The 26,141-nt window shown below is 47.1% G+C and overlaps 2 protein-coding genes across 2 annotated transcripts in view; both read left to right on the forward strand.

The window, feature by feature from the left end:
• Window positions 1-6,473: 6,473 nt before the first annotated feature.
• Window positions 6,474-15,262, forward strand: Lurap1 (leucine rich adaptor protein 1). The gene is made up of 2 exons (XM_013016969.1): window positions 6,474-6,772; window positions 13,974-15,262. The coding sequence occupies exons 1-2, from the start codon at window positions 6,575-6,577 to the stop codon at window positions 14,493-14,495; spliced, it is 720 nt and encodes a 239-aa protein (XP_012872423.1). The 5' UTR covers window positions 6,474-6,574; the 3' UTR covers window positions 14,496-15,262.
• Window positions 15,263-25,404: 10,142 nt separating this feature from the next.
• Window positions 25,405-26,141, forward strand: part of Rad54l (RAD54-like (S. cerevisiae)) — a 21,673-nt gene continuing 20,936 nt past the window's right edge. The window contains 3 exon segments of the mRNA XM_013016953.1: window positions 25,405-25,491; window positions 25,758-25,867; window positions 25,957-26,046. Coding sequence (XP_012872407.1) covers window positions 25,865-25,867; window positions 25,957-26,046 — 93 coding nt within the window. The 5' untranslated portion in view covers window positions 25,405-25,491; window positions 25,758-25,864.

The following is a 26,141-nucleotide window of genomic DNA, read 5'->3' on the forward strand; positions in this document are numbered from 1 at the left end:
TTTTTTTTTTTTTTTTAACATAGCATTTCTCAAACTTTATCTTCCATCAGAATCATCTGGAGAGCTTGGCCTAGATGCTGTCCCTTAGCATGGTTGGCACTCTACCATTTGAGCCACAGCTCTACTCCTGGCCTTTTGGTGCTTAATTGGAGATTCAGGGACTTTCCTGCTCTGTCTGGCTTCAAACCAAAATTCTCAGATCTCAGCATCCTGAGTAGCTAAGGATTATAGATATGAGAGCCACCAGCACTTGGCTTCATAGTTTTATTTTATCTTATTTTTTTGTGCCAGTCCTGGGGCTTGAACTCAGGGCTTAGGCTCAGTCCCTGAACTTCTTTTGCTGAAGGCTTGAGCTACAGTTTTACTTGAGCTTTTTTGGAATAGTTTACTAGGAAATGATTCTCACAGACTTTCCTATCCAGACTAGTTTTGAATCTTAATCCTCCTACTCAGCCTCCTAAGTAGCTAGGAGTATAGGTATGAGACCAGCTCCAATAAAGTTTTAGGTACAGTAATCTGGGCAGACCAGGTATTTTTCTTGGTATTAGGAAAAGACCCCAAAGCTTTCTACATGCAAAGCACATACCCCTAAAGCCCAGAGTTGTGCACTTTTAACCAATTCCAAGGTGATATTAAAACTTACTGAAGTGTCTGGGGCAGAACAGAATGAACTCTTACTGTTTTGTGAAGAGTGGACTGAGATTATTTTGAACTTTATTGATTCCATCTTCTTTCTGCATGGTGGAGTGCTATCTCCCAGCCTTTAACATTGCTTACCTCAGGGGTTGAGGCAATAGGTGATTTTTCTCTAATAAGTATGTGTTAAATCAGAACACAACTCATTTTTTTTTTTTTTGTAGGTTATGGGGCTTGAACTCTGGGCCTGAGCGCTGTCCCTCAGCTCTTCAGCTCAAGGCGAGGCTCTATCACTTGAGCTACAGCGCCACTTCGGGTTTTCTTTTTTTTTTTTAATTTATATGAAACATTTATAATCTTTATGAAGAGATCAGTATAAGCTACCTAATTTTCTTTTTTTTAATTTTATTTTATTTTATTTGTGAACATACTGTACAGAGGGGTTACAATTGCATGGGCAGGATAATGCGTGCATTTCTTACCAAGCATTGCAGCCTCCTCCTTTGTTTATCCTTCCCATCCCTTCCCAGCCTCCCCCCTCCCCACACTTCCGGTTTTCTGGTGGTTTATTGGAGATAGGAGTCTCACGGTCTCTCCTGCCCTGCCCGGGCTGGCTTTGAACCGCGATCCTCAGATCTCAGCCTCCTGAGTAGCTAGGATTACAGGCGTGAGCCACCAGCGCCCGGCCACAACTCATTTTTTAAATTGTTATTATAAAGGTGACATATAGAGGGGTTTCTGTTTCATAAGTCAGGTAATGAGCACGTTTCTTTTTGGACAGTGTCACCCCTTCCCTCATTCTCACCTAGTTTTTCCCTCCAGTCCCCACCCACAAGTTGTACAATTCATTTTCAATGTAGACTATACTGAGTACCACTACTTCACTTTTCACCCTTTGTACCTCCATTTCTGTGTCCCCCCCCACACTTCCCCTTCCAAAGACAAGTGAACAAATAAGACAAAAAAAACCAAACCTGGATGATGATCATGATCATGATGGTTTTGGTCAGTTGTGGGACTTAATCCCAGGTCCTGGATGCTTTTCTGAGCTTTTTCATGCAAGACTAGCTAGCACTCTACCACTTTAAGCCATAGCCACCAGTTTTCTGGTGGTTAATTGAGATAAAAGTCTCATGGACTTTCCTGTCTAGGCTGGCTTTGAACTGCTGTCCTCAGATCTCAGCCTCCTAAGTAGCTGGGATTATAGGTATGAGTCTCTGGCTCCTGACTTAAATATTATATGATCAGATGCACGTAAGCATTGTGTTCCTCCCCTAAGAGTATCCTCCTTTGGTCTCACTGTGTATGAATGCCTGCAGTCCTCTATATTTTATCATGTCCCAGTGTATATTAGATCTGGCTTCTGCATATGAGAGAAAACGTGCCATTTGTCTCTGAGTTTGGCTTACCACGCTTAACATGATTTATTCTAGGTCCATCCATTTTATATCCTGCAAAATGACTAATGGCTTTATAACATTCCATTGTGTATAGCAACATCTTTTGGATCTGTTCATTTATTGTAGGATATCCAGGTTGTTTACATAACTTGGCTATTGTGAATAGTGCAGCAATCAACATGGGTGTGTAAGTGTCTTTATTGTAGCTTGACTTGTGATGTTGTGAGTAATGCCCAGAAGTAGTATGGCTGGGTAGTAGGGTAGATGTATGTTTAGATTTTTTTTTTTTTTGTCAGTTGTGAAGCTTGAACTCAAGGCCTGGGCACTGTCCCTGAGCTTTTTTGCTCAAGGCCAGTGCTCTACCACTTTGAGCCACAGTTCTACTTCAGGGTTTTGAGTGGTTAATTGGAGATAAGAGTCTCACTGAGATTTCTGCCCAGGCAGCTTCGAATTGTGATACTCAGAACTCAGCCTCCTTGGTAGCTAGGATTACAAGCATGAGTCACCCAGGCCTGACCTATGTTTAGATTTCTGAGAAACTGCCAGAGTTTTGTCAAGAATGGTTGCACTAGTTTACATTCCCACCAAAAGTGCATAGTGTTACATTTTCCCCACATTCTTGCCAGTATTTGTTGTTGTTCAAATTCATGATGTTGACCAATCTAACTGGGGTGAGATAGAATCTCAGAGTTGTTTTGATTTGCATTTCCTTTATGGCCAGGGATGTTGAGCATTTCCTCATATGTTTCTCTGCTCTTCTTACCTCTTCTGGGCTGGGAATTTGGCCTAGTAGTAGAGTGCTTGCCTAGAATGCATGAAGCCCTGCGTTTGATTCCTCAGTACCATATACACAGAAAAAGCTGGAAATGGCATTGTGGCTCAAGTGGAAGAGTGCTATCCTTGAGCTGAAGAGCTGAGGGACAGTGCCCAGGCCCAGAGTTCAGGCCCCATGACCAGACCCCCCCCAAAAAAAAAAAAGCGTCATGGACTTTTCTGTCTGGGCTGCCTTTGAATCGTGATCCTCAGATCTCTCTCTGCCTCCTGAGTAGGTAAGTTGACAGGTATGAGCCATTGGCACCGGGCTAGTTTTTTCATTCCAATCCCAAAATGATGATGGAGGGGCTGGAAAGGTGGCTCAGTGGTAGAGCGCTTGCCTTGCATGCATGAGGCCCTGGGTTCAATTCCTCAGCACCACATAAGCAAAAAGAAAAAAGCCGGAAGTGGCGCTGTGGCTCAAGTGGTAGAGCGCTAGCCTTGAGCTGAAGAGCTGAGGGACAGCGCCCAGGCCCAGAGTTCAGGCCCCACGACCGGACCCCAAAAAAAAAAATCAAAAAAAAAAAAACCAAAATGATGGTGGAATTTTTATTCTACTCATTCACCAAGTACAGGTGACATGGTTCATGACACATTCCATCACCAACTTCCCATCTTTCTGTTTTCTTGTTACTGTGCTTTCCTTCCTGTCCCACACCTGATGCTGAATCTATGTGCTGTTGGTGAAGTTACAGACCATCAGAGTTTTCCTGCCATAAGCTGTAGTTTTTTCAAATTGCTCTCCCAGGATACAAGTAAATTTTGTTGTTTTCAAAATTTTATTTTATTTATTTATTTATTTTGTGGGTTGTGGGTCCTGAACTCTGGGCCTGGGCACTGTCCCTCAGCTCAAGGCTTGATCTCTACCATTTGAACCACAATACCACTTCCGGCTTTTTCTACCACTTGAGCCACAGTGCCATTTCCAGTTTTCTGGTGGTTAATTGGAGATAAGAGTCTCACAGAGGGGCTAGGAAGGTGGCTTAGTGGTAGAATGCTTGCCTTGCATGCATGAAGCCCTGGGCTCGATTTCTCAGCACCACATAAGCAGAAAAAAGGTGCTAATGGCTTAAGTGGTAGAGCACTAGCCTTGAGCTGAAGAGCTAAGGGACAGTGCCCAGGCCCAGAATTCAAGCCCCACAACTGACCAAAAAAAAAAGAGTCTCATGGCCTTTCCTGCCCAGGCTGCCTTTGAACCACAATCCTCAGCTCTCAACCTCCTGAGTAGCTAGGATTACAGGCGTGAGCCACCAGCGGCTTCTTTTTTTTTTTTTTTTTTTTGGTCAGTCCTGGAGTTGAACTCAGAGCCTGGGCACTGTCCCTGAGCTTCTTGCTCAAGACTAGCACTACACCATTTGAGTCAGCATCACTTCTGGCTTTTTCTGTTTATCTGGTACTGAGGAATCGAACCCAGGGCTTTGTGCATGCTAGGCAAGCACTCTACCACTTTGTCACATTCCCAACCCCTCAATGGTACCTCCTAAAGGATCTTCTGTTATGATTTAATTCTTCTCCAAACAACCTTTGGTTCATGCCAAAGCTTCAATTTCTTGTTTTCTTTTTCTTTTTTCTTTTTTTGTCAGTCATAGAGCTTGAACTCTGGGCCTGGGCGCTGTCCCTCAGCTCTTCAGCTCAAGGCTAGGGCTCTACCACTTGAGCCACAGCACCACTTCTGGCTTTCTCTGTTTTTGTGGTGCTAAGGAATCAAACCCAGGGCCTCATGTATATGCAAGGCAATCACTCTACCACTGAGCCACCTTCACAGCCCCAATTTCTTGTTTTCTAACTAATCTCTTAGACTCCAAATTTTTACTCTTTTCTCCTTACAAAATCCAGAGTAATTTTTCAAAAAGCCAAATGTTTTGTCAGGATTTTTTCTTGCCAGTTCTGGGGCTTGAACTCAGGGCCTGGGCACTATTCCTGAGTCTCTCTGTGCTCAAGGCTAGTGCTCTACCACTTGAGCCACAGCGCTACTTTTGGCTTTTTCTGCTTATGTGGTACTGAGGAATCGAACCCAGGGCTTCAGGCATGCTAAGCAAGCACTCTACCACTAAACTACATTCACAGCCCCTTGTCAGTTTTGAACTTAAAACCTTCCGTAGATTGAGATACCTCAATTACAAATGTAGATGAGCATGGTGTTTTAAACCTGTAATCCCAGAGTTAGAAAGGTTGATATAGGAGGATTACCAGCTTGAGGGACGGTAAGGCCACATAGTGAGACCCTGTCTCCAAAAATAAAATTTAAAAACATACATATACATATATATATGATAAATTAATCCTACATATATATGATTACTTAAAATATAACCAGGTGCCAATAGCTCATTGCTACAATCTTAACTACTAAGGAAACTGAGACTTGAGAATAGGTTCAAAGCCAGCCCAGGTGAGAAAGTCTATGAGACTATTTCCAGTTAATCAGCAAAAATGTGGAAGTAAAGCTGTGGTCCAAGTGGTAAAGCAGCTGCCTTGAGGAAAAAAAAAAGGGAAAGAGGTCCAGAATTCAAGCCCCAATACCTGCAGACAAACACAAACTTGCACACACACAAAAGCACGCAAACAAATTCCTTCTATAATCATGGGTTGGGCTTGAACTGAAGGATTGAATCTGATCAAAATATATTCTATTCATTTATATAAATATCAAAGTTAAATCCTTTGTGTAATATACCCAGAGAGAACAAGAGAGAGAATAGCACCTGAGCCAAACAAAATGGTTTATTATAGCTCCAAGTGTGAAGCATATCACTTGGGAACTTCTTAGAAATGCAGAATTTCAGTCTCCTCTCCAGACTGACAAAACCAGAACCTTCATTTAATTTGTTTTGTTTGTTTATTTTTTCAGTCGTGGGACCTGAACTCAGTGCCTGGGCACTGCTTTTGAGCTTTTACTGCTTAAGACTAACACTCTACTTTGAGGCACAGCCCCACTTTTGGTTTCCTGATGGTGATAAAAGTCTCATGGATTTCCTGCCCAGGCTGGCTTTGAACTGCAGTCCTCAGATCACAGACTCCTGAGTTGCTAGGATTATAGGTATGAGCCACGAGCACCTGGCTACCAGAACCTACATTTTAACAAGGCTTGCAGATTACTCAGGCCCAGACACGTTTAGGAAGCATCTTGTTTGTAAACCCCCAGAGGACCAATCCCTGGCAGACCCTTCACTTTCACTGGCCCTCTGATTTCAAGCTACTGGGAGTGTTTGTGGGTGGCTAAAAACTTCAGCCATCCTTTCAGATACAAACCCTCGGCAACACTTAAAACTCTCTTTTAGCTGGGGGAGCCCCAGCGGCTCACATCCTCATGTCTCAGCGGCTGAGATCTGAGGATGGCAGTTCAAAGACAGCCCCGGCAGCAAAGTCAATGAAACTCTCATCAAGTCCTGTATCTGCAAAAATAAAACAAAAACAAACAGCTCCCACGTCTCTGAGGCTCTTGAGTCTTCATTCAGCAAACATTTATTGGGCGCCTGCTGAACGCCTGGCCAGGTCAAGGTCAAGCCCAGGACCCGCCCGCCCGCCCGGTCGGCGCTGCGTGCGCCGCACTCGGGGATTTATGATTTCCGCGCGGCTTTTCCACACATTACGGCGCCGCTCGGGCCCCGCGCCCCCGCCGGCCGGGACCCGCGGGCTCCGCTCCGCTCCGCACCGGCGGCGGCGGAGACGGGGAGGACCCCGGACTCGGACCCGGCGTCCCGGTCCATTTTGGCTCGGCCCCCATGGAAGGGACCTTGGAGCCCCAGACGCCTGACCTGCGGGACGTGGAGGGCAAGGTGGGCAGGAAGACCCCGGAGGGGCTGCTCCGCGGGCTGCGGGGCGAATGCGAGCCGGGGCCCCGCGGCTCCCCGCCGCCCTCGGGGGCGCCGGGCCCCGACACCGGCCTGGGCGACAAGATCACGGCCCTGAGGATGGAGCTGGTGAGTGTGGGTGTCCCGGGCCGAGACCACCCCCCCCAAGCAGGCAGGGTGTCCAAGACCCCCAGACTCCACAGGACCCCCAAAAAACCCCGCCCATAGACCTGGGGTGCAAGGGGCGTGACGCCCGGCAATTGTCCCTCGAGGCTGAGCGAAGGGTTGAGGGGTCCTGGGCAAGTTTTTCCTACCGGATCCCGCGGAGGAGCGAGGCGGGCGCGGCCAAGTGCGGGGAACCCCCCCCCGCCGCCCCCCGAGCCACCCAGGCCTCCTCCAAACCGTGCCCCGGGCACGGTCATCACAGGATTTGAGTGGGGGCCGACGTGCTGGGGTTGGGGCTCCGAGGTCAGCTCCCTTTCCTCCCCGCGCCCCGCCCGCCCCGCCCCCACACTCCAAATACTTGGAATGTCGAGGCCCGGGGCCGGGGCAGGAAAACAGAGAGGCTGCGCCCTCCTCGGTGTTGAACCTGCCCTGGGTGGCAGCCGCCTCCGGGGGACCTCCCAACATACTATTTGGATCTTAGCTGTCACTTTTTGGGGAGATGAGGATGAAACAGCAGCCCCCACCCCCTTCCCTGAAACTGTTGGTCTAGATTCAGAGCCAAAAGGCCAGCTGGGGCCCAGGCGAGGCTCCCCAGGGCCCTGGTTCCCATGAAAGGGGTGATTTACACCTGCCACCCTTTATCGGCAGCCAGTTCTGAGGAATTGGCAGCATCTTCTTGGCTCAGGAACTAGGAGCCCACAGTGAGTATGGCTGTTATACGTCTTCCTGGAGTCCCACTGTGTGCCCAGCACTGTGCCAAGCTGGTCTGGAAGTGAGTGAGAAGAGGAAGGAGGTCATGGCTGAGGCCCAGCCCAGCCCAGCCCAGGGCTTTTACTGGCTTGGAGGGGAGGCCCAGAGCCTCCTGGGGCTGAGTAATCAGGAAGGCTCCCTGGGGCAGGACTTGAATGCCAAATGTGCACTGGCCTGGAAGGTTAGAGGCCAGTGCCAACCCTCCAGAGCAAGGATATGACTGTAGCCACCTCAGAAAGGGCTTGATTTTTGCTTCATTATATCAGCTTTATAGCTCAAGAACTTACCTAGTCTACCCTGTTTAGAAACCATATAGATATTTTTTGAGATAGTCTTACTATGGAAGTTAGGCCAGTCTCCAACTCATAATTCTCTTGTCCCAGCTTCCAAGAGCTGGGATTAACAGGTGTGTGTCACCACCATGAAAACTTTTATTGAGCACATATGCCAGGCAGCATGCTGAACACTTTTTTTTTTTTTCCTGTGCTGGGTTTTAAACTCAGGGTCTTCCACATGCTAGGCAAATACTATAACTGAACTTTGTCCTACAGACCTACATGACATTCTGTTAATCCTTACAGCAACCCTAATAGAAAAGTGATAAAGAAATTAAGGCACTGAGGAGTTAAGTAATTGCTTGTTATTCAGAAGGTGAAAGGCAAAGGCAGGATTTGAAGCCAGATCATTTGACTACATTTTACTTTTTTTTTTTCTTTTTTTTATCAGTCATAGGGCTTGAACTCTGGGCCTGGGTGCTGTCCCTGAGTTCTTCAGCTCAAGGCGAGAGCTCTACCAATTGGGACACAGCACTACTTCTGGTTTGCTGGTGGTTAATTGGAAATAAGAGTCTCACCAAGGGCTGGGAATGTGGCTTAGTGGTAGAGTACTTGCCTAGCATGCATGAAGCACTGGGTTCGATTCTTCAGTACCACAGAAAAAGTCAGAAGTGGTGCTGTGACTCAAGTAATAGAGTGTTAACCTTGAGCAACAGAAGCTCAGGGACATGTGCTGGGAAGGTGGCTCAGTGGTAGAGCGCTTGCCTTGCATGCCTGAGGCCCTGGGTTCGATTCCTCAGCACCACATAAGCAAAAAGAAAAAAAGCCAGAAGTGGCGCTGTGGCTCAAGTGGTAGAACACTATCCTTGAGCTGAAGAGCTGAGGGACAGTGCCCAGGCCCAGAGTTCAGGCCCCATAACTGGACCCCCCCCCAAAAAAAAAGAAGCTCAGGGACAGTCCCGGACCCTGAGTTCAAGCCCCAGGACTGCCAAAAAGAAAAAAAAAAAAAACCAAAATATTTTTTGGGGCTGGGGGTTTAGCTCAGAGGAAGGGCGCCTGCCCGGCGCACGCAAGGCCCTGGGTTCAGTCCTCAGCCCTGGAAAAAAAATAAAATAAAGAGTCTCACCAACTTTTCTGCCCGGGCTGGCCTTGAACCTCAATCCTCAGATCTCAGCCTCCTGAATAGCTAGGATTACAGGTGAGCCACCGGTCACTTAATAGCCAGGTACTGTTCGCTCATTCTTGTAATCCTAGCTACTCAGGAGGTTGAGATCTGAGGATCATGGTTCAAAGCCAGCCCTGGCAGAAAAGTCCTCATGAGATTCTTATCTCCAATTAACCACTCAAAAACTGGAAGTGGCACTTGGGCTTAAAGTGGGAAACAAAGTGGTAGAGCTCACTAGCCTTGAGCAGAAAGAGCTCAGGGACAATGCCCAGCCCTGCATTCAAGACCCACAAAAGACCAAAAAAAATTTTTTTACTTTGTGCTAGTCACTTGGAACACATTTATGTCATTGAAATGAGAAAATGGTCATCATTTGTCCTATATCACAGATGAAACCAGCTGTTGCATGCTCAAAGACTTGCCTGTACTCACACTCTGGTCTTCACTATTCTGCCTTCATTGAGACTACTTACTGATAAACTTCAAAGGGGTTCATCTAACTTTTTATTTTGTTTCTGTATTCTAGACCCATCTGGCCTTAACCTAAGGCTGGCCAGGAAAAGCACAAGGGAGGGAGATTTTGGGGTCCAGTACAAGGAAAGATTCCCTACCCTAATCCTTTCTTTTTTTTCTCTTTAAGGCAGGCTGTCCCACTGGTTGCCCCTAAGAAGGACAAGGGGTGGGGCTAGAGATTTCCCTTGGAGCCACTGGAGGCAAGACAGGTTTAAGCCTTCTAAGGACTGTCCTCTTAGCCGGGTGCTGGTGGCTCACGCCTGTAATCCTTGCTACTCAGGAGGCTGAGATCTGAGGGTCGCGGTTCAAAGCCAGCCTGGGCAGGAGAGACTGTGAGACTCCTATCTCCAATAAACCACCACAAAACCGGAAGTGGCGCTGTAGCTCAAGTGGTAGAGCGCTTGCCTTGAGCTGAAGAGCTTAGGGACAGCGCCCAGGCCCAGAGTTCAAGCCCCACAACCGACCAAAAAAAAAAAAAAAGGACTGTCCTCTTGCTTTCTTCTAGTTGGAAGGAGAAGCCCTGTCCTTGAGACCAAGGTCAGCCGTACCTATAGGCCTCCTCTTCTGCTTTGCTCCCCTACAGAGACTGAGTGGAGAGCCAGACTCTGGAATATGTGGGAGTGGGAAACAATGCAACTTCCCCTCCTCAGTTTTCCACTAAATTTGCTGTTGCTATGACAACCCGCCTCCTCTGAGCTGTTTGCTGAACCAGCATTAGGCAAAGAGTGAGGAAAGGGCTTGAGTTCAAATCTTGTCTTTGCTACTAAAGCATTTTGTGATCTTGAGAGCAGTGCGCTTTTTCTCTCTCCTGGCTTCAGATTTTGTTTCTTTTTTTTTTTTTTGACCAAGATGATCTGTGAGAACTTTTCTAGTGATAGTACTCTAAGGATCTTGGTCCATTACCAGGGATCTAAAACTGTGATCTCCAGGCCTTTACTCTGAGCCTGATTTGTTCTGAACAGCGAGGGAGTCATGTCCAGCATCCCAGGGCTGGCCAGAGTCTGATAGGCATATTCTCATCGCTAAATCCCCAGAGATGAGAATTGGATTGGGATGCCTCTGAGACCGAGTCTCTCCTGAGATGTTTATTTCCTATTTTGTTTCCAAAGAGATGGTGTGGAATGAGTGTTTCTTTTTCTGGTGAGAAAACCTTGTTTTCTTCTATTCTGGGCTGTGATGCTGTCACAGTCACGGAATCCCACTGACACAGGATTATAGAATCTGGTGCTCAGATCCATTTCCTAGCAACACTTGACAGCCTAGCTCCCTAACCCCAGGGGAACCAAAAGAAAGGCCAGAAAATAAAGGCAAGAGATAATGTGATTTACATAACCCTAGGCAAAGCACAGAAAACAACAAGGCAGGACCTGTTCTCAGGGAACTTGTCCCCTAGGTTAGGGAAGGGACAGACTAACAACTCTAGTTCAAGATGAGAAGTACTGTGGGAACCAAAGACCTCCAACAAGTCTTTGAGTGTGGGTGTGGGGGGGGGAGGGGTGAAGTCCTGGGGCTTGAACTGAGAGCCTAGATACTGTCCCTAAGTTTCTTTCACTCAAGGCTAGCACTCTACTACTTGAGCCACAGCTCACTTCTGGCTTTTGGGGTAGTTTATTAGTCTCATGGGCTTTCCTGCCTGGGCTGATTTCAAACCTCCATCCTCAGATTTCAGCTTCTTACATAGCTAGATTTACAACTGTGAGCCACTGGCTCTTGGCTTTCTCTCTGGTATCTTTAAGTAGTTGTACAAATGGGTTTTAATTCAACATGTGTTTGAGTACAGTGCATCTTTATCAATGTTACCCCTTCCATCACCCCATCTCCCCATCTGGCCCATCCTACCCAGCCTCTCAAGTTACCATTTTCACGTATGTACATTGAATATGAAGAGTCTTAGCCAGGCACTGGTGGCTCACATTTGCAATCCTACGTACTCAGGAGACTGAGATCTAAGGATTAGGATATGAAACTAGGGGAGACAAATCCATGAGACTCTTAGCTCCAATGAACCAGCAAAAAAAACTATAAGTGGAGCTGTGGCTCAAATGGTAGACCTCCAGTCTTGGATAAAAAAGCTAAGGGATAATGCCCTGGCTCTGAATTCAAGCCCCAGTACTGACATTAAATAAATAAAATAATAAAAAATGATGTGTGGCAGTACTCATAGTCACAGAAATGTACTACAGGGGAAGCTAGAGAAAGGAACAGGAGGCATACAGTGATAGGCTTTTGAATGCCAGCCAGTAAATGTTTAGATTGATTTTATTCTCTTAAGAACAGAGTAAAGCTTGTAAAGGCCCTGGAGTACTGGACAGGTTCAGACTTGTGCTTGAAGAAGGTAACTCAGCGAGTCTAAGCTGTGGGGAGGGGGGAGGACAGGACCCTGGAGATTACCTTGTGAAGAAAACTTCCTTCCAGTACATACAGGAAGGCTGCTGTAAGGTGGGGGAAAGCCCTGAATCCCAGCCATTGAGATTCTTTGTGTCTCTCGCCATTGCTTCACTCAGTCTTGCTACAACCCTTATGAAGAGTAGAAAACCAGGTTAGCACCCTTTTTCAGTCTCAGCTCCCACCTGATTTTTTCCCTCCACTCATGAGCCTGGGTGCTATCCCTGAACTCTTCAGTTCAAGGCAAATGCTCTAATACTTGAGCCACAGTACCACTTCCAGTTTTCTGGTTAATTGGAGATAAGAATCTCACGGACTTGGGCTGGGAAGGTGGCTCAGTGGTAGAGTGCTTGCCTTGTATGCATGAGGTTCGATTCCTTTGTACCACATAAGAAAAAAGAAAAAAGCCGGAAGTGGCACTGTGGCTCAAGTGGTAGAGTGCTAGCCTTGAGCTGAAGAGCTGAGGGACAGCGCCCAGGCCCAGAGTTCAGGTCCCACAACCAGACCCCCCCCCCAAAAAAAAAAAAGAATCTCACAGACTTTTCTGCTCAGGCTGGCTTTGAACCAAGATCTTCAGATCCTAGCCTCCTGCGTAGCTAGGATTACAGGTGTGAGCCACCAGCGCCTGGATACCCTGGGCTTTATTCACTTAATAATGAATGGGGGCTTGACCTCAGAGCCTGGGCATTGTCCCTGAGCTGCTTTTGCTCAAGGCTAGCATTCTACCACTTGAGCCACAGTGGCACTTCTGGCTTTTTCTGCTTATATGGTACTGAGGAATCCAACCAAGGGCTTCATGCATGCAAGGCAAGTACTCTACCACTAAGCCACATTCCCAGCCTACCCTTGTTTTTGTTGTTGTAGTTGTTGGATGTGGGGCTTGAACTCTGGGCCTGGGTGCTGTCCCTCAGCTCTTCAGCTTTGAAGATCGGCTTTGAACCATGATCCTCAGATCTCAGCCTCCTGAGTAGCTGGGATTACAGGTGTGAGCCACAGGTGCACGGCTACCCTGGGTTTTAATACATAACATTTCCTAAGACCTTTCTGTGCTAAGGGTATAAAAGGCACAATTTTGCTGTTGCCTTCTGAGGGGAGTGATTTAGTCCTATTTTACAATTAAGGAAACTGAGTTAAGATAAAATAACACTGGCACTGGTGGCTCATGCCTATAATCCTAGCTACTCAGAAGGCTGAGAGATATGAGGATCCAGGTTGGAATCCATCCTAGGCAGGAAAGTCTGTGAGATTCTTTTTTTTTTTGTTCGTTGTTGGCTTGGGCGCTGCCCCTCAGCTCTTCAGCTCAAGGCAAGCACTCTACCACTTGAGCCACAGCGCCACTTCCAGTTTTCTGGTGGTTTTTTGAAGATAAGAGTCTCATGGACTTCCCTGCTGGCTTTGAACCACAAGTCTTAGCTCTCAACCTCCTGAGTAGCTAGGATTTTAGGTGTGAGCCACTGGTGCCTGGTTTCTAAGAGACTTATCTCCAGTTAAAGACTAAAAAGCCAAAGTAGAGCTGTGGCTGAAGTGGTATATTGCTAGCCTTGAGTAAAAAAGCTAAGGGACCATTTAGGAATGTGGCTTAGTATTAGAGTACTTGCCTAGCATGCATGAAGCCCTAGGTTCCTCAGTACACCTAAACAGAAAAAGTCAGAAGTGTGGCTTAAGTGATAGAGTGCTGGCCTTGAGCAAAAGAAGCTCAGGGACAGTGCCCAGACCCTGAGTTCAAAGTCCTGTACCAACACCAATACACACACACAAACACACACGCACAAGGTAAGATACCTACCCACAATCATATCATATATAGCTAACCAATAAAAAAGCTTATTTTTTTAAAATTTGGCAGTGTGGGCCTCAAACATGCTAAGCAGGTGCTCTGTTAATAAACAACATCGCCAACCCAAGCTGAAATTTTAAATAGCAGTCCATCTGCTTCTAAAGCCCACACTCCAAATCATTCTATTTCCATGCTTCTTAAAAGTAAAGCATGGTTCGATTACAAATGTGGGGCTCAAGAAACACAAGGGAAACCCAGGGCCTAGAACTTGGACTAAACTTCTATTTCCCACTCCCCCAGGCTTACCTGCGAGTCATCGATGTGAAAATCCTGCAGCAGCTGGTGACGTTGAATGAGGGTATCGAGGCCGTGCGCTGGCTGTTGGAGGAGCGGGGGATGTTGACCAGCCATTGCAGTAGCCTCACCAGCAGCCAGTATAGCCTGACAGGCGGGAGCCCAGGCCGCTCAAGGCGAGGCAGCTGGGACAGCCTGCCAGACACCAGTTCCACTGACCAGCTGGACAGTGTCTCTATTGGCAGCTTCTTGGACACCGTGGCCCCCAGAGAGCTGGATGAACAAGGTCCCCCTGGGGCTCCCTGTCCTGAGATGGACTGGGCAAAGGTCATACCCGGTGAAGAGAGGGCCAGGACTGAGGTGGACCTGACAGCCACCAAACTAGGGAGCTTGAGGGCTGTGTGGAAGCCCTCAGGGGAGGGGTTCGCAGGTGGACCACTGGAACCACCAGAGGATGATTGCACTGATCTGGGTTTTGAGGCCCACTGGTACTGGGGACAGGGCCAGGATGATGTGACCTTCTTATAACAACTTTATCCTCATCTGTCATCCCTAGGCCTTGGTCTTCCACAAAAATGTCCTTTAATGTGGGATGAAGATAGGTTGCCCTGTGATCGATTACCATGGGAATTCTACCATTTCTTTGGTCCCTAGGGAGTCTCGGCCTTTATCTCTTAATCATTGAATACCCAGAACGATTTCCATAGAGACACTGAGGCTTAACCTGTGGCTCTTGGTGGGAGGGTATCTCCACACCCCTCTCCCAAGGAGGTAAGGATTTAAGGAATTTAGGACCCCCCCCAGGGTATTGCCAATGAAGAAATGAGGGTGAATGATCACCACATTCAAAGCCCAGGAGGAGCCTTGGCTTCCTCCTAACCAAGATGGAGGATTGAAGAGGGACTTGGCATTCAGGACAACTTCCATGGATTGGAACTCCTTTAAAGTCTTTGGAGTTGTAGGCCCATACCTTCCTAGTCACCGAGTGATGTCATTTCCTGCCAGGATGGACTACTGCTTCCTCAATTGGGTATCTGGATGGGATATGATAGGTCAGTTATAGAGGGGTGTGAGTTCCTGCCAAGACCACATCACCCAAAGTCTGTACCATTACTTCTTGTGAAGTATCACCCCTCTTGGCAGATTAGTTCCATACTGGAAGGTTTCCGTGCTGCTTTGCAGCACATTCTTACTTTTTAAAGAGTGTTCCTATTTTTCCCGGGTCTTGCTTCCTTATCCTCGTGTTTTTAGGAAGTGAAACTGTCAGAGGCTTCCAAGTTTCTTTTTTTTTTGGGAGGGAGGGGTCCGGTCCTGGGGCCTGAACTCTGGGCCTGGGCGCTGTCCCTCAACTCTTCAACTCAAGGCTAGCACTCTACCACTTGAGTCACAGCGCCACTTCCGGCTTTTTTCTTTTTTCTTATGTGGTGCTGAGGAATTGAACCCAGGGCCTCAGGCATGCAAGGCAATTGCTCTACCACTGAGCCACCTTCCCAGCCTCTCTCTCTCTTTTTTTTTTGGTCAGTCATGGGGCTTGAACTCTGGGCCTGGGCGCTGTCCCTCAGCTCTTCAGCTCAAGGCAAGTGCTCTACCACTTGAGCCACAGTGCCACTTCCGGTTTTCTAGTGGTTTATTGGAGATAAGAGTCTCAGGGACTTTCCTGCCCGGTCTGGCTTTGAACCTCGATCCTCAGATCTCAGCCTCCTGAATAGATAGGATTACAGGCGTGAGCCACCAGCACCCGGCCCAAGTTTCTTAAGTATACTTGGCTCACTCTACCACAGGCCTGGCTTCCCCTGTCCTGGGTGCCCCCCCCACATTGCTGTTCCCTGACTCAATATCTGCCTATGGGGATTTCTAGTTTCTCTGTCACCACACCTGGTTAATTGCTTCTCTAGGCATCATGTCTTCTTACCCACTGTTGTGGGGAGCTGGGGAGGGAACTCCTGGAGATCAGCTGGTACACCAGAACCTTGGCTGGTGGGAGCTATTGTCTTTTCTGAGTCCTGTCCCCACCCCGTCCCGCCTTTCACCACTTGGTCATGAGGATGCCTGCCAGAGGCTGGGATACAAGGAATCCCCTTGTCCAAGCTACAATGTGGGGGCATGGCAGGAAAAGACAGAGGCTCTTTGGTCCCTGGGCCTTATCCTAGGAGTGGGGGGGAGGCACAAGGGAAAGCCAGTCTTCCTTCCTGCCTTCCTGCCTTCCTTCCTTCCTTCCTTTTCTCCCCTCCCTCTTCTTTTCTCTGAGACCTGAGAAGGGAGCAGAAGAAGACAGGTTCTAGAGCTGTGGCCCAGGCTCCTAGCTAATTACAGCAAAGAAGAAACTCTGGGAATCTGCCAGCCAGGCTCAGGGAGAGAACCAGACCAGAGAGGGGTGGGTACAGGGGAAGAGAGCAGTGGCTGATGACAATGAATTCTTGAAGATTAACTCTTTGAACTCTAGGATACTGCCTCATGCATTGGCTCTTGTCTCTCATGGGCCCTGAAATTAGATTATTGGAGGGAAAGAAGGAGGGGAAAAGGGTGATCTTTGGCTACTAGGTGTTGCCCACCTGTTCTCTAAATCCTGGAGTAATTCTTGTCATTTCTCTGCCTTTCAGTCCATGTTAGGGATGGAAAGGAAGCCAAGTTCATTGTGAGTTTTACCTCCCCTGAATTCAAGTGTTTTGCAACTCTACCCAATTTTTCAGCAATAAGTTCAGCTCATGGCTCTCCACTAAAAACCCTCCCACCTGCCATTTTCCCTTAAAGTGATTACAGTCTCTTCCAGCATCTTCTCTGCTACTACTGAACCTCTCCTTACCTCTCCTCATGGTTCTGGGGCTCCTGACTTCCTCTCAGCCTGGGATTTCCAATACTGTATTCCAATCCCTACTCTAAACATTTTGTAGTGTGCCCTTGGTTAACCATCTACCTTCCTCTCGTCTCTGAGACATCATTATATGTTCTTTTTCTCTTTTTTTTTCTGATTAAAAAAAACTACTATTTAAGCTGGCCTGCCTTGGCCTCGGAGTGCTGAGACATTCATATTCTTTAAAAAAAATAATAACAGGAGAGGAAATGAGAAAAAGAAACATTTCCTGCTTCCCATACAGGACTCCGTCATAATCCTTTTTCAAACTTGCTTCTTTATGTAATCTATAAACTTCTGAGTTGAAGTATTTGTCTGCCCCCTTGTGGCCAATGTGCAATATTGCCAGAGTTTCTGGATTGAGCCTCCAAATTTAGGGTAGCCTTCCAGTCCTGAGTGCGCAGACAGCTAGAGAGGGCATAGATTTGTCTTGTGCCACCCATTGTTAAGCTAACAATGCACAGTTCAGAGGACCAGGTACCTGTCATATACCCATGGCTCCATTACTTGGCCACACTGTTCCCAGCCAGTAATTAAAAACAAAGCCCTAGCTAGGTGCTGGTGGCTCCTGTAATCCTAGCTATTCAGGAGGCTGAGCTCTGAGGATTGCAGTTCAAAGCCAGCATGGGCAGAAACGTCCCTGTGAGACTCTTTTCTCCAAATAACCACTCAAAAGCCAGAAGTGGTGCATAGCTCAAAGTGATAGAGCACTAGCCTTGAGCAAAAGAGCTCAAGGATAGCTCCCAGGTCATGAGTTCAAGCCCGACATCTGACCAAAAGAAAAAAAAAGCCCAAAGAAACTGAAAGATATGTTCCCTGTTACAAGGTTTGAGTCCTTACCCCATTCCTGGGCTTTCTCTAAAGATGGCTGCAAGTCCTGTGGAAGGAACAATGGATCTCAGAGTGCACTAGTAGGCGTCACGTGAACAACCCTGCTTTCTGGGATGTTATGGGAACAGAACTCATCATTTCAACTTGGAGGTTAGAAGTGAGGGCAGAGTAGGGAGCTGTGAAATTAGGAAAACCAGATGGATCTTGCAGAGATGGAGTACAGGTCATGGTTTCTATAGGTCAGTTAAGAGGCACTTGAGAGCGCTGAGAGGCTGGGGAGGTGGGCTGGGCTGGATAAGGCTGCCTGCAAACTCCAGGCCTTTTTTGTGCCAGTCCTGGTGCTTAAACTCAGGGCCTGGGTGCTGTCCCTGAGCTGTTCTGCTCAAGGCTAGCTCTCTAGCGCTTGAGCACCGGCTCCACTTCTGGCTTTTTTTTTTTTAAAGTTATTTGGAGATAAGAATCTCACAGACTTTCTGTCTGGGCTGGCTTGGAACTGCAGTTCTTAGATCTCAGCCTCTTGAGTATCTAGGATTGCAGGTGTGAGCCACTGGCGCTCAGCCTGGGTATTCTTAATACCTTAGTTTCCAGTTTGCTGCCAGAGAAGTCCAGGAGCATGAATTAAACATAATCTATGGTTCCCCCTTCTTGGCCTATAGGCTGAGCTGTCAGGGAGCTCAGAGAAGAAGAAAAGGGGGATGAGAGCAAGAGATAAGAAAATGAGCAGAACATGCAGGCTGTTCTCCAAGTATATTGGTCCTTTGTTGGGGCTCAGGGCAAAGGCAGAGATGAGACTATACATGGTATCTGCAGAAACAGCACCTGGAAGAGCCAGGGTTGGGGCTGGTCAGAGTGGCCATCAAGGGGACACAAGACTATGGAAGTGGCAGGTGTGTAAAGGTGAAGTTGAATACTAGGCTGACTGGAAGTTTGGTGGCAGTTTCAATGAGAAATGCCAGGGGTGTGGACAGAAGCTCATTGTGTATGGTGCCAGGCATACCCTGAGTATTCAATTACACCTGTTCTAAGAATGGAAGAATGAATGTGTGTCAACATTCATCAACCAACATCAAGTTAGTTGTTTGTTTATATGTTAGGCATTTTAAAACACAATTCCTAGCAGTCATATAAATAGTGCATTACCAATGTGTTGTTATCTAGAACTTTGTTCAAGGTTAGGTAGGTAACCAGCCATAATAGGAATCCAGGTCACTAACTTCAAGACGTTCCAGGAAGTCATTTGTAATTTCTTGAACCCCACCTACCATACTCAAATATACCTTACCCTCCCAGGAGATTGTTAGGTCTGCTCAGCCCCAGAGACAATATATTAGTTTCTTGTTGCAGTTATAATGAATTACCTACCACAAAGCTTGTGGCTTAAAAACCAGTTATACTAGATGTGGTTGTGTATACTTGTAATCACAGCCTGGACTGATCAGAGTTCAAGATCTGCTTGAGCTGCAAAAGGAGACCTTGTGTCAAAAAAAAAAAAGAAGAAGAAGGAAGAAAGAAAGAAAAAACAGGCTGGGAATATGACTTAGTGGTAGAGTGCCTAGCCTGCATGAAGCCTTGGATTTGATTCCCCAGTACCACATAAATGGAAAAAGCTGGAAGTGTTGCTGTGGCTCAAGTGGTAGAGTACTAGCTTTAAGCAAAGGAAACTCAGGGATTGTGCCCCAGTCCTAAGTTCAAGCTCCAAGACTGGCCAAAAACAAAACAAAAAACAGGTAAGCCTGTGGTGTGGTACAAGCCTGTAATATGAACTATGCCTCTACGCAGGTACTTGGGAAACTGAGAAAGGAGTATTTCAAATTCAAGACAAGCCTGCGCAATTTAGTTAGACCAACCTGGTCTCAAAGGTTAAAAAAAAAAAAAGCCAGCTGCTGTAATCCTAGCTACTTGAGCGGCTTTTGAGCAGCTTGAGGTTGGGAGGGTGGCAGTTCAATGCTATCCCAAGCTTATATTCAAGACCCTTTCTCAATAGCTGAGAGGGTGCAGGTGCACTTGTACCTATGACTCCAGCAACATGGGAGGTTGAGATTGGGAGGGCACTTCCAGGCTAGTCTAAGCCATAAAAAGAAAAAAAAATGTTCTGGAGATTCCATTGCAACAGAAGCAGCTAGATGTGGTGAACACACGTGTCACCTTAGCTACAGTGGGAAGTGTAAAATAGACCTTGGTCTATTGTCCACACAAGCTCAGGCAAAAAAGTAAGACTGTCTCAAAATAACCACATAAGGACTAGAGGAACGACCAGCCAACAGAGTGATTGCCTAGCAAACATGAGGTCCTGTGTTCAAACCCTCCTACCTCAAGCTCCCCCAAAACCCAGTTATCAGCTGGGTGCTGGTGACTCACACCTGTAATCCTATCTACTCAAGAGGCTGAGATCTGAGGATCATGGTTTAAAGCCAGCCTGGGCAGGAAAGTCTGTGAGACTCCTATCTCCAGTAAACTACCAGAAAACTGGAAGTGGCACAGTGGCTCAAGTGGTAGAGCGCTTGCCTTGAGCTGAAGAGCTGGGTGACAGCGCCCAGGCCTAGAATTCAAGCTCCTTGACCAACAAAACAATAACAACAACAATAAAAACCCAGTTATCTAACAGTTCCTGAGGTGAGAAGTCTGGAAGCAGTGGCTCAGTGCTAAAGCCAATGTGCTTTTAGGCCTCCATTCCTTCTGAAGTTTCTAGAGGAGAGTCTGCTTCCTTATCTTCCTTGTCTTTCCTTCAACTTCTAGAGGCTGCCTGCATTTCTTGCCTCTTGGTCCCTTCCATCTTTAAGTCTGGTCACATAATATCTTTTCTGCCCAACCCTACTTTTGTCTATATGTCCCTGTCCCTAATTTTACTACCCCCCATTCTTTTTTTTTTCCTTTTTTCTGTCAGTTTTGGGCTTGAACTTTGGTGCTGTCCCTGAGCTCTTTAGCTCAAGGCGAACGCTCTACCACTTGAGCCACAGTGCCACTTCTGGCTTGTTGGTGGTTAATTGGAGCTAAGAGTCTCGCAGACTTCCTGCCCAAGCTGGCTTTGAACCACGATCCTCAGATCTCAAACTTCTGAGTAGCTAGGATTACAGGTCTGAGCCATGGTGCCCTGCTATCCCCATTCTTATAAGGATTATATTGTGATTTTGTTTTTGGACAGTACTGAGGTTTGAACTCAGATCCTTGTTCTTAGTAGGTAAGTTCTGTACAACCTGAGTCATACCTACCTTGTGATTTTATATGTATATATATAGTATAGATAACATATATATTATGTGTATAAAATGTATTTTTTGGTGGTGGGAGTGGGTGAGTCATGGAGCTTCAGCTCAGGGCCTGGGCACTATCTGTAAGCTCTTTTTTTCAAGGCTAACACTACCACTTTGAGCCATAGCTTCACTACTGTTTTTTAATAAGTTTTTTATTATGAAAATACGATACAGAGGGGTTACAGTTACTTGAACAAGGTAATGAGTACATTTCTTATCAAGCATTGTTGCTTCCTCCTTTGTTTGTCCCCTACCATTCCTTCCCTCCCATCTCTACAACTACACTTCCTCTCCCTCCCTCTCCCCACTACTGGTTTTTGAATGGTTAATTGGAGACAAGAGTCTCACAGGGACTTTTCCACCTGAGCTGGCTTTGAACCATGATTCTCAGATCTCAGCTTCTTGAGTAGCTAGGATTACAGCCACAGGCTCCCAGCTGATTTTGTATTTTTGTTATTCCGTTGGCTCCAGTTGGGTAGTCTAGAATGGTCTCCCTATCTCAAGATCCTAATTTAATCCTACCTTCAGAGTCCCTATTGCCAATCATCAGTAGTTCTGGGGATTCATCTTTGGGGGCAAGGGCTAGTAGCCAGCCAGTCACAGGAAAGGATGGAAGGTGGTAGAGAGGGAGCCCCTGTGCTTTGTCTAGCCTCCTTCACCCTGCAGTGAGATGGCTCATGCCAAGAGGGAAGAGGCAGGTTCAGGCCCATCTGGAAAATGGCAAGTGCTTCCTGTATCATCAAAATTGGGTTGGAACTTGGCATGGGGATCCACACCTGTAATCTCAATTTGGGAGGCTGAAATGAGAATGTGCATTTGAGGGCAGCCTGGACTATATAGCAATCCTTGGCATACTCTTGGGAGCAATCCTGAGTTTAGGAGCCTTTTAAGCCTGTGGCCTTCATAGTGACCCATGTGAGATTCCCACAGACCCTATCCTCAATACTGTCTCCTCTCCAGTTCTGTCCTCTGCACTCTGTTCTCCAGGCAGATGATAATGCCATTCCTGACAAACTAGTCAGTTCTCTTCTGCAAAGTGTATACTAGTTGTCTTGCTCAAGGCTAGCACTATACAACCTGAGCCACAGCTCCAATTCTGGCTCCTTTTCTTTTTTATGGTTAATTGGAGATCAGGGTCTCATGAAGTTTCCTGCCCTGGATGGCTTCAAACTACAATCCTCAGATCTCAGTGACCTGAGTAGGTAGAATTACAGGTGTGAGCCATTGGCTGTCTCCTTTTAAAAATATATAATTTTATTATTTCATTATTAAGGTATTATACAGAGGAGTTACATTTCATAAGTCAGGTAATGAGTACATGTCTTTCTTTCTTTTTTGGTTGGTTGTGGGGTTTGAACTCTGGGCCTGAGCACTGTCCGTGTGCTCTTCAGCCCAAGGTGAGTGCTCTACTGCTTGAGCCACAGCACCACTTCCAGTTTTCGAGTGGTTTTTTGGAGATAAGAGTCTCACGGACTTTCCTGCCCGGGCTGGCTTTGAACTGCGATCCTCAAATCTCAGCCTCCTGAGTAGCTAGGATTACAGGTGTGAGCCACCGGCGCCCGGCTCAAGGTGTGCAACCTACCACTTGAGCCACAGCACTGCATCCGGTTTTCTGGTGGTTTATTAAAGATGAGAGTTTCACGGACTTTCCTGTCCGGGCTGGCTTTGAACTGAGATCCTCAGATCTCAGCCTCCTGAGTAGCTAGGACTATGTGCGTTAACCATCAATGCCTGGCTCATTTCTCCTTCTCCTCCTCTTCCTCCTTTTTTTGCCCATCCTGCAGCTTGAACTCTGTCTCTAAGCTCCTTTTGCTCAAGGCAAGCATTCTTGAGGCACAGCACCACTTCCAGCGTTTTCTGTGATTAATATGATAAAAGTCACACAGACTTTCCTGCTAGGGATGGCTTCAAACTGTGTCCTCAGATCTCAGTCCCCTGAGTAGCTAGGATTACAGGAGTGTGCCACTGGCACCCAATTGAGTCTTTCTTTTTTCTCTCTCTCTCTTTTTTTTCTTTTGTCGGTCATGGGGCTTGAACTCTGGACCTGGGCGCTGTCCCTCAGCTCTTCAGCTCAAGGCGAGCGCTCTACCACTTGAGCTACAGCGCCACTTCCCCAACTGAGTCTTTCTTTTTTTGGACAATGCCATCCTCTTTCACTTTCCCTTAGTTTCCCCCTTCCATCCCTGTCCACAAATTACATAGGTATACAGGATAGCATTATTGCATTTGTTCATCACTCCTCCTTCTCTTTCTATGCCCAGCTATTTCCTTTTAAAAGTATATTGTATTTCTTTATAGTGAAAACATACTCCTGAGAGCATGGCAAATTCTCATCAGTTGATACAAGACCTGTTTTGTTTTCTTTTTTCTTTTGATTCCCCCCAATCTCCCTCAGTCCTCTCCCTGTCATAGGCATACATGCAGATTTGTCATTGTATGTTTGGATATATGTATATGTATTTACAAATGTATATACATTTGTATTTATATAATTATGTACTTACATGTTTTCATGTGTATAAATGGTATTACTTGATAGTAAGCGACCTTCTATAATGAAACACTCCCATACTTAAGTGATTTAACACAATAAAGACTTTTCACTTATTGCATACAGCACAGGTATTCCTGGAGGGACAGCTCTCCTCCCCTGTTCATGGCAGATCCCAACTCCTGGACCCAGATGACAATGCCTGATATCTGCATTCTAAAATTCCCTGTCCGCTTTTTACTGTGTTGTTTTACCCTCCACTGATGATTGTGTTATGAATTGGTTATTTCACTAGGGATTATAAAACTATGATTTCCTATTATTGTAATTTCATCTTCATTTATTGACTATTTCTGTGCAGAAAAACTTTTTGCATTCTGTAGAACTATTTGGTAAACCTAAAATAAAATTCATTCCAGAATGACAGGAAAAATGCTTAAATCTTGTCCCTTCTCTCTTTCTCTCTCTTGTGTGTGTGTGTGTGTCTGTCTGTCTTTCTGTTGTGGGCCTGAACTCTGGGTCTGGGTGCTGTCCTCGGCTCTTCAGCTCAAGGCTAGCATTCTACCACTTGAGCTACAGTGCCACTTTCCCACTTTTTTATGTGGTGCTGAGGAATCGAACCCAGGGCCTCATGCATGCAAGGCAAGCACTCTACCACTGAGCCACCTTCCCAGACCCCTTCTTGTTTTTGAAGTAGTAAGTTAAGGTCCTAGAAGCTCCTGATGGTGTTTTCTAATTTTGCTTTATTTCATGTTTTCTACTTTTGGTCAATACTGAGGTTCAAACTTATCTACAAAGTTTAAGGCAGACTTTTTTTTTTTCTTATTGTCAGTCCTGGGGCTTGAACTTGTCCCTGAGCTCTTTTGTTCAAAGCTAGCACATGGGACACAGTGCCAATTCTGGCTTTTTCTGTGTAAGTGGTACTGAGGAATTGAACCCAGGGCTTCATGCATGCACTCTACCACTAAGCCACATTCCCAGCCTTCTTTAGTTTTTTTCTTATAGGGTTTCGTATTTTTGCCTGGAGATAGCTTCAGATCCTATTCTTCCCAAGTAGCTGGAATAACTGGTGCATACAACCACATCCAGATATATTGTTGATGTGGGATCTTCTAAGCTTTTTGCCTGGCTGGCTTCAAATTGCAATCCTGCCTTGAGTAGCTTTTCTGAGTTTTTTCTTTTTTTGTGGTGTACAAGGCTAGCCAAGGCTAGCTTTTAGGTTGTTAAATGGATAAAAGAGTTTCAGGGATTTGCCTGCCCAGGCTGGCTTCGAACTGCAATCCTCAGATCTAAGGTTTCCTGGGTTTAGGATTACAGGCATGAGCCACCTGCTCTGGACCTGAGGAGGATTTTTGGCTTACAGACATCCGATCTTGAAATACAAACTTAGAGCCCGGTGCCAGTGGCTCACACCTGTAATCCTACTCAGGGGGCTGAGATCTGAGGAACGTGGTTCAAAGCCAGCCCAGGCAAGAAGTCTGTGAGACTCTTATCTCCAATGAACCACCAGAAAACCGGAAGTGGCACTGTGGGTGCAATGGTAGAGTGCTTGTCTTGAGCTGAAGAGCTGAGGGACTGCTCTCAGGCCCAGAGTTCAAGCCCCACCCCTGACAAAAACAAAAAAACCAGTAAATTCCTGAAGGTGCAGAGAAACTGGATAACAGAGAAACATGCTACCTGCCCTAAAGAAGAGGGCACAGACCTGGTGGCAACAGCCCAGGCCCAGTTACTCTAACCAGCCAGGAGAATCGCCTGGGTTGGGGATGGGAGGTCAGAACACTAATCCAGCCAATCGCTGGGCCCCGCCGCTCAGGCTCTCCTCACTCACCAGCCTTGGGGGTGAGCGCCGAGCTCATCGAACGCAGCCAATGGGTGACGTGGCGGTAGCATGGCGGGAGTTTTGATTGGCCCGGCCTGGAGGCTGTTAACGCGCGCTTTGGGAAGAGGAAGGTTAGGGACTTGCATGGCTCCTCAACCACACCAGCCATTTCTTCCGTCTTCCCGGAGATTCTTCTTCCAACTGGGGTCTTGTACTGGTTCTTCCTGGGTCCCCGCGTCACCTCCTTCGGTCCAGGCCTGCCATCCGCACCCTGGCCCAAGGTAAGCCATGCCCTCTGGGTTGCACCGCCTCGCCCTCCGGCTTCGACCCCAGCCTTTCCCCGGGCCTCGCGTTCGTTCATCCCTGCGGCGTCCGTGGGGGTCGGGACTGCTGCCCGCCTCGGCCGTGTTCGCCCCTTTGCTCAGACCCTTCCTCTTCGTTTCCCTGTCTTCTCGGTCAGCTAAAGGGCAACCGAGATTCCCACAGTTTGAACCCAAGCCCCAACCCCTGGCTGACTCCCCTCCTCCCATGCCGCCTCTTGAATTAGGCCATCGGTTCCTGCTCTGTCAGGCCCTGGTCGCGCCTTCCAGCTGCTGTGTGCGCTTTTAACCCTTGGCTGATGGGTACGTGACATCTGACGTTCCAGGGCCCAGGATGGTAAGAGTGGGCGAGACTGGGAGTTGCCCTGGGTCTGGAGATGGTGGGCCCAGGCTGCAAGAATTTAGTCCCCATTTTTTAATTTGCAGAGGAGGAGCTTAGCTCCCAGCCAGCTGGCCAGGAGGAAACCGGAAGGCAAGTCCTCTGATGATGAAGACTGGCATCCTGGAGCAGCAGCGGTGAGGAGCCAAGGCCTGGAAGGGCAGATATACGGTTGTTTGGTCACAACTCTTTCTTTTTTCTTTTCTCGGTCGTGGGCTTGAACTCCGGGCTT

Source organism: Dipodomys ordii, unplaced genomic scaffold (assembly GCF_000151885.1).
Source record: "Dipodomys ordii isolate 6190 unplaced genomic scaffold, Dord_2.0 Scaffold33, whole genome shotgun sequence".
In the NCBI taxonomy this organism is placed as follows: Eukaryota; Metazoa; Chordata; class Mammalia; order Rodentia; family Heteromyidae; genus Dipodomys; species Dipodomys ordii.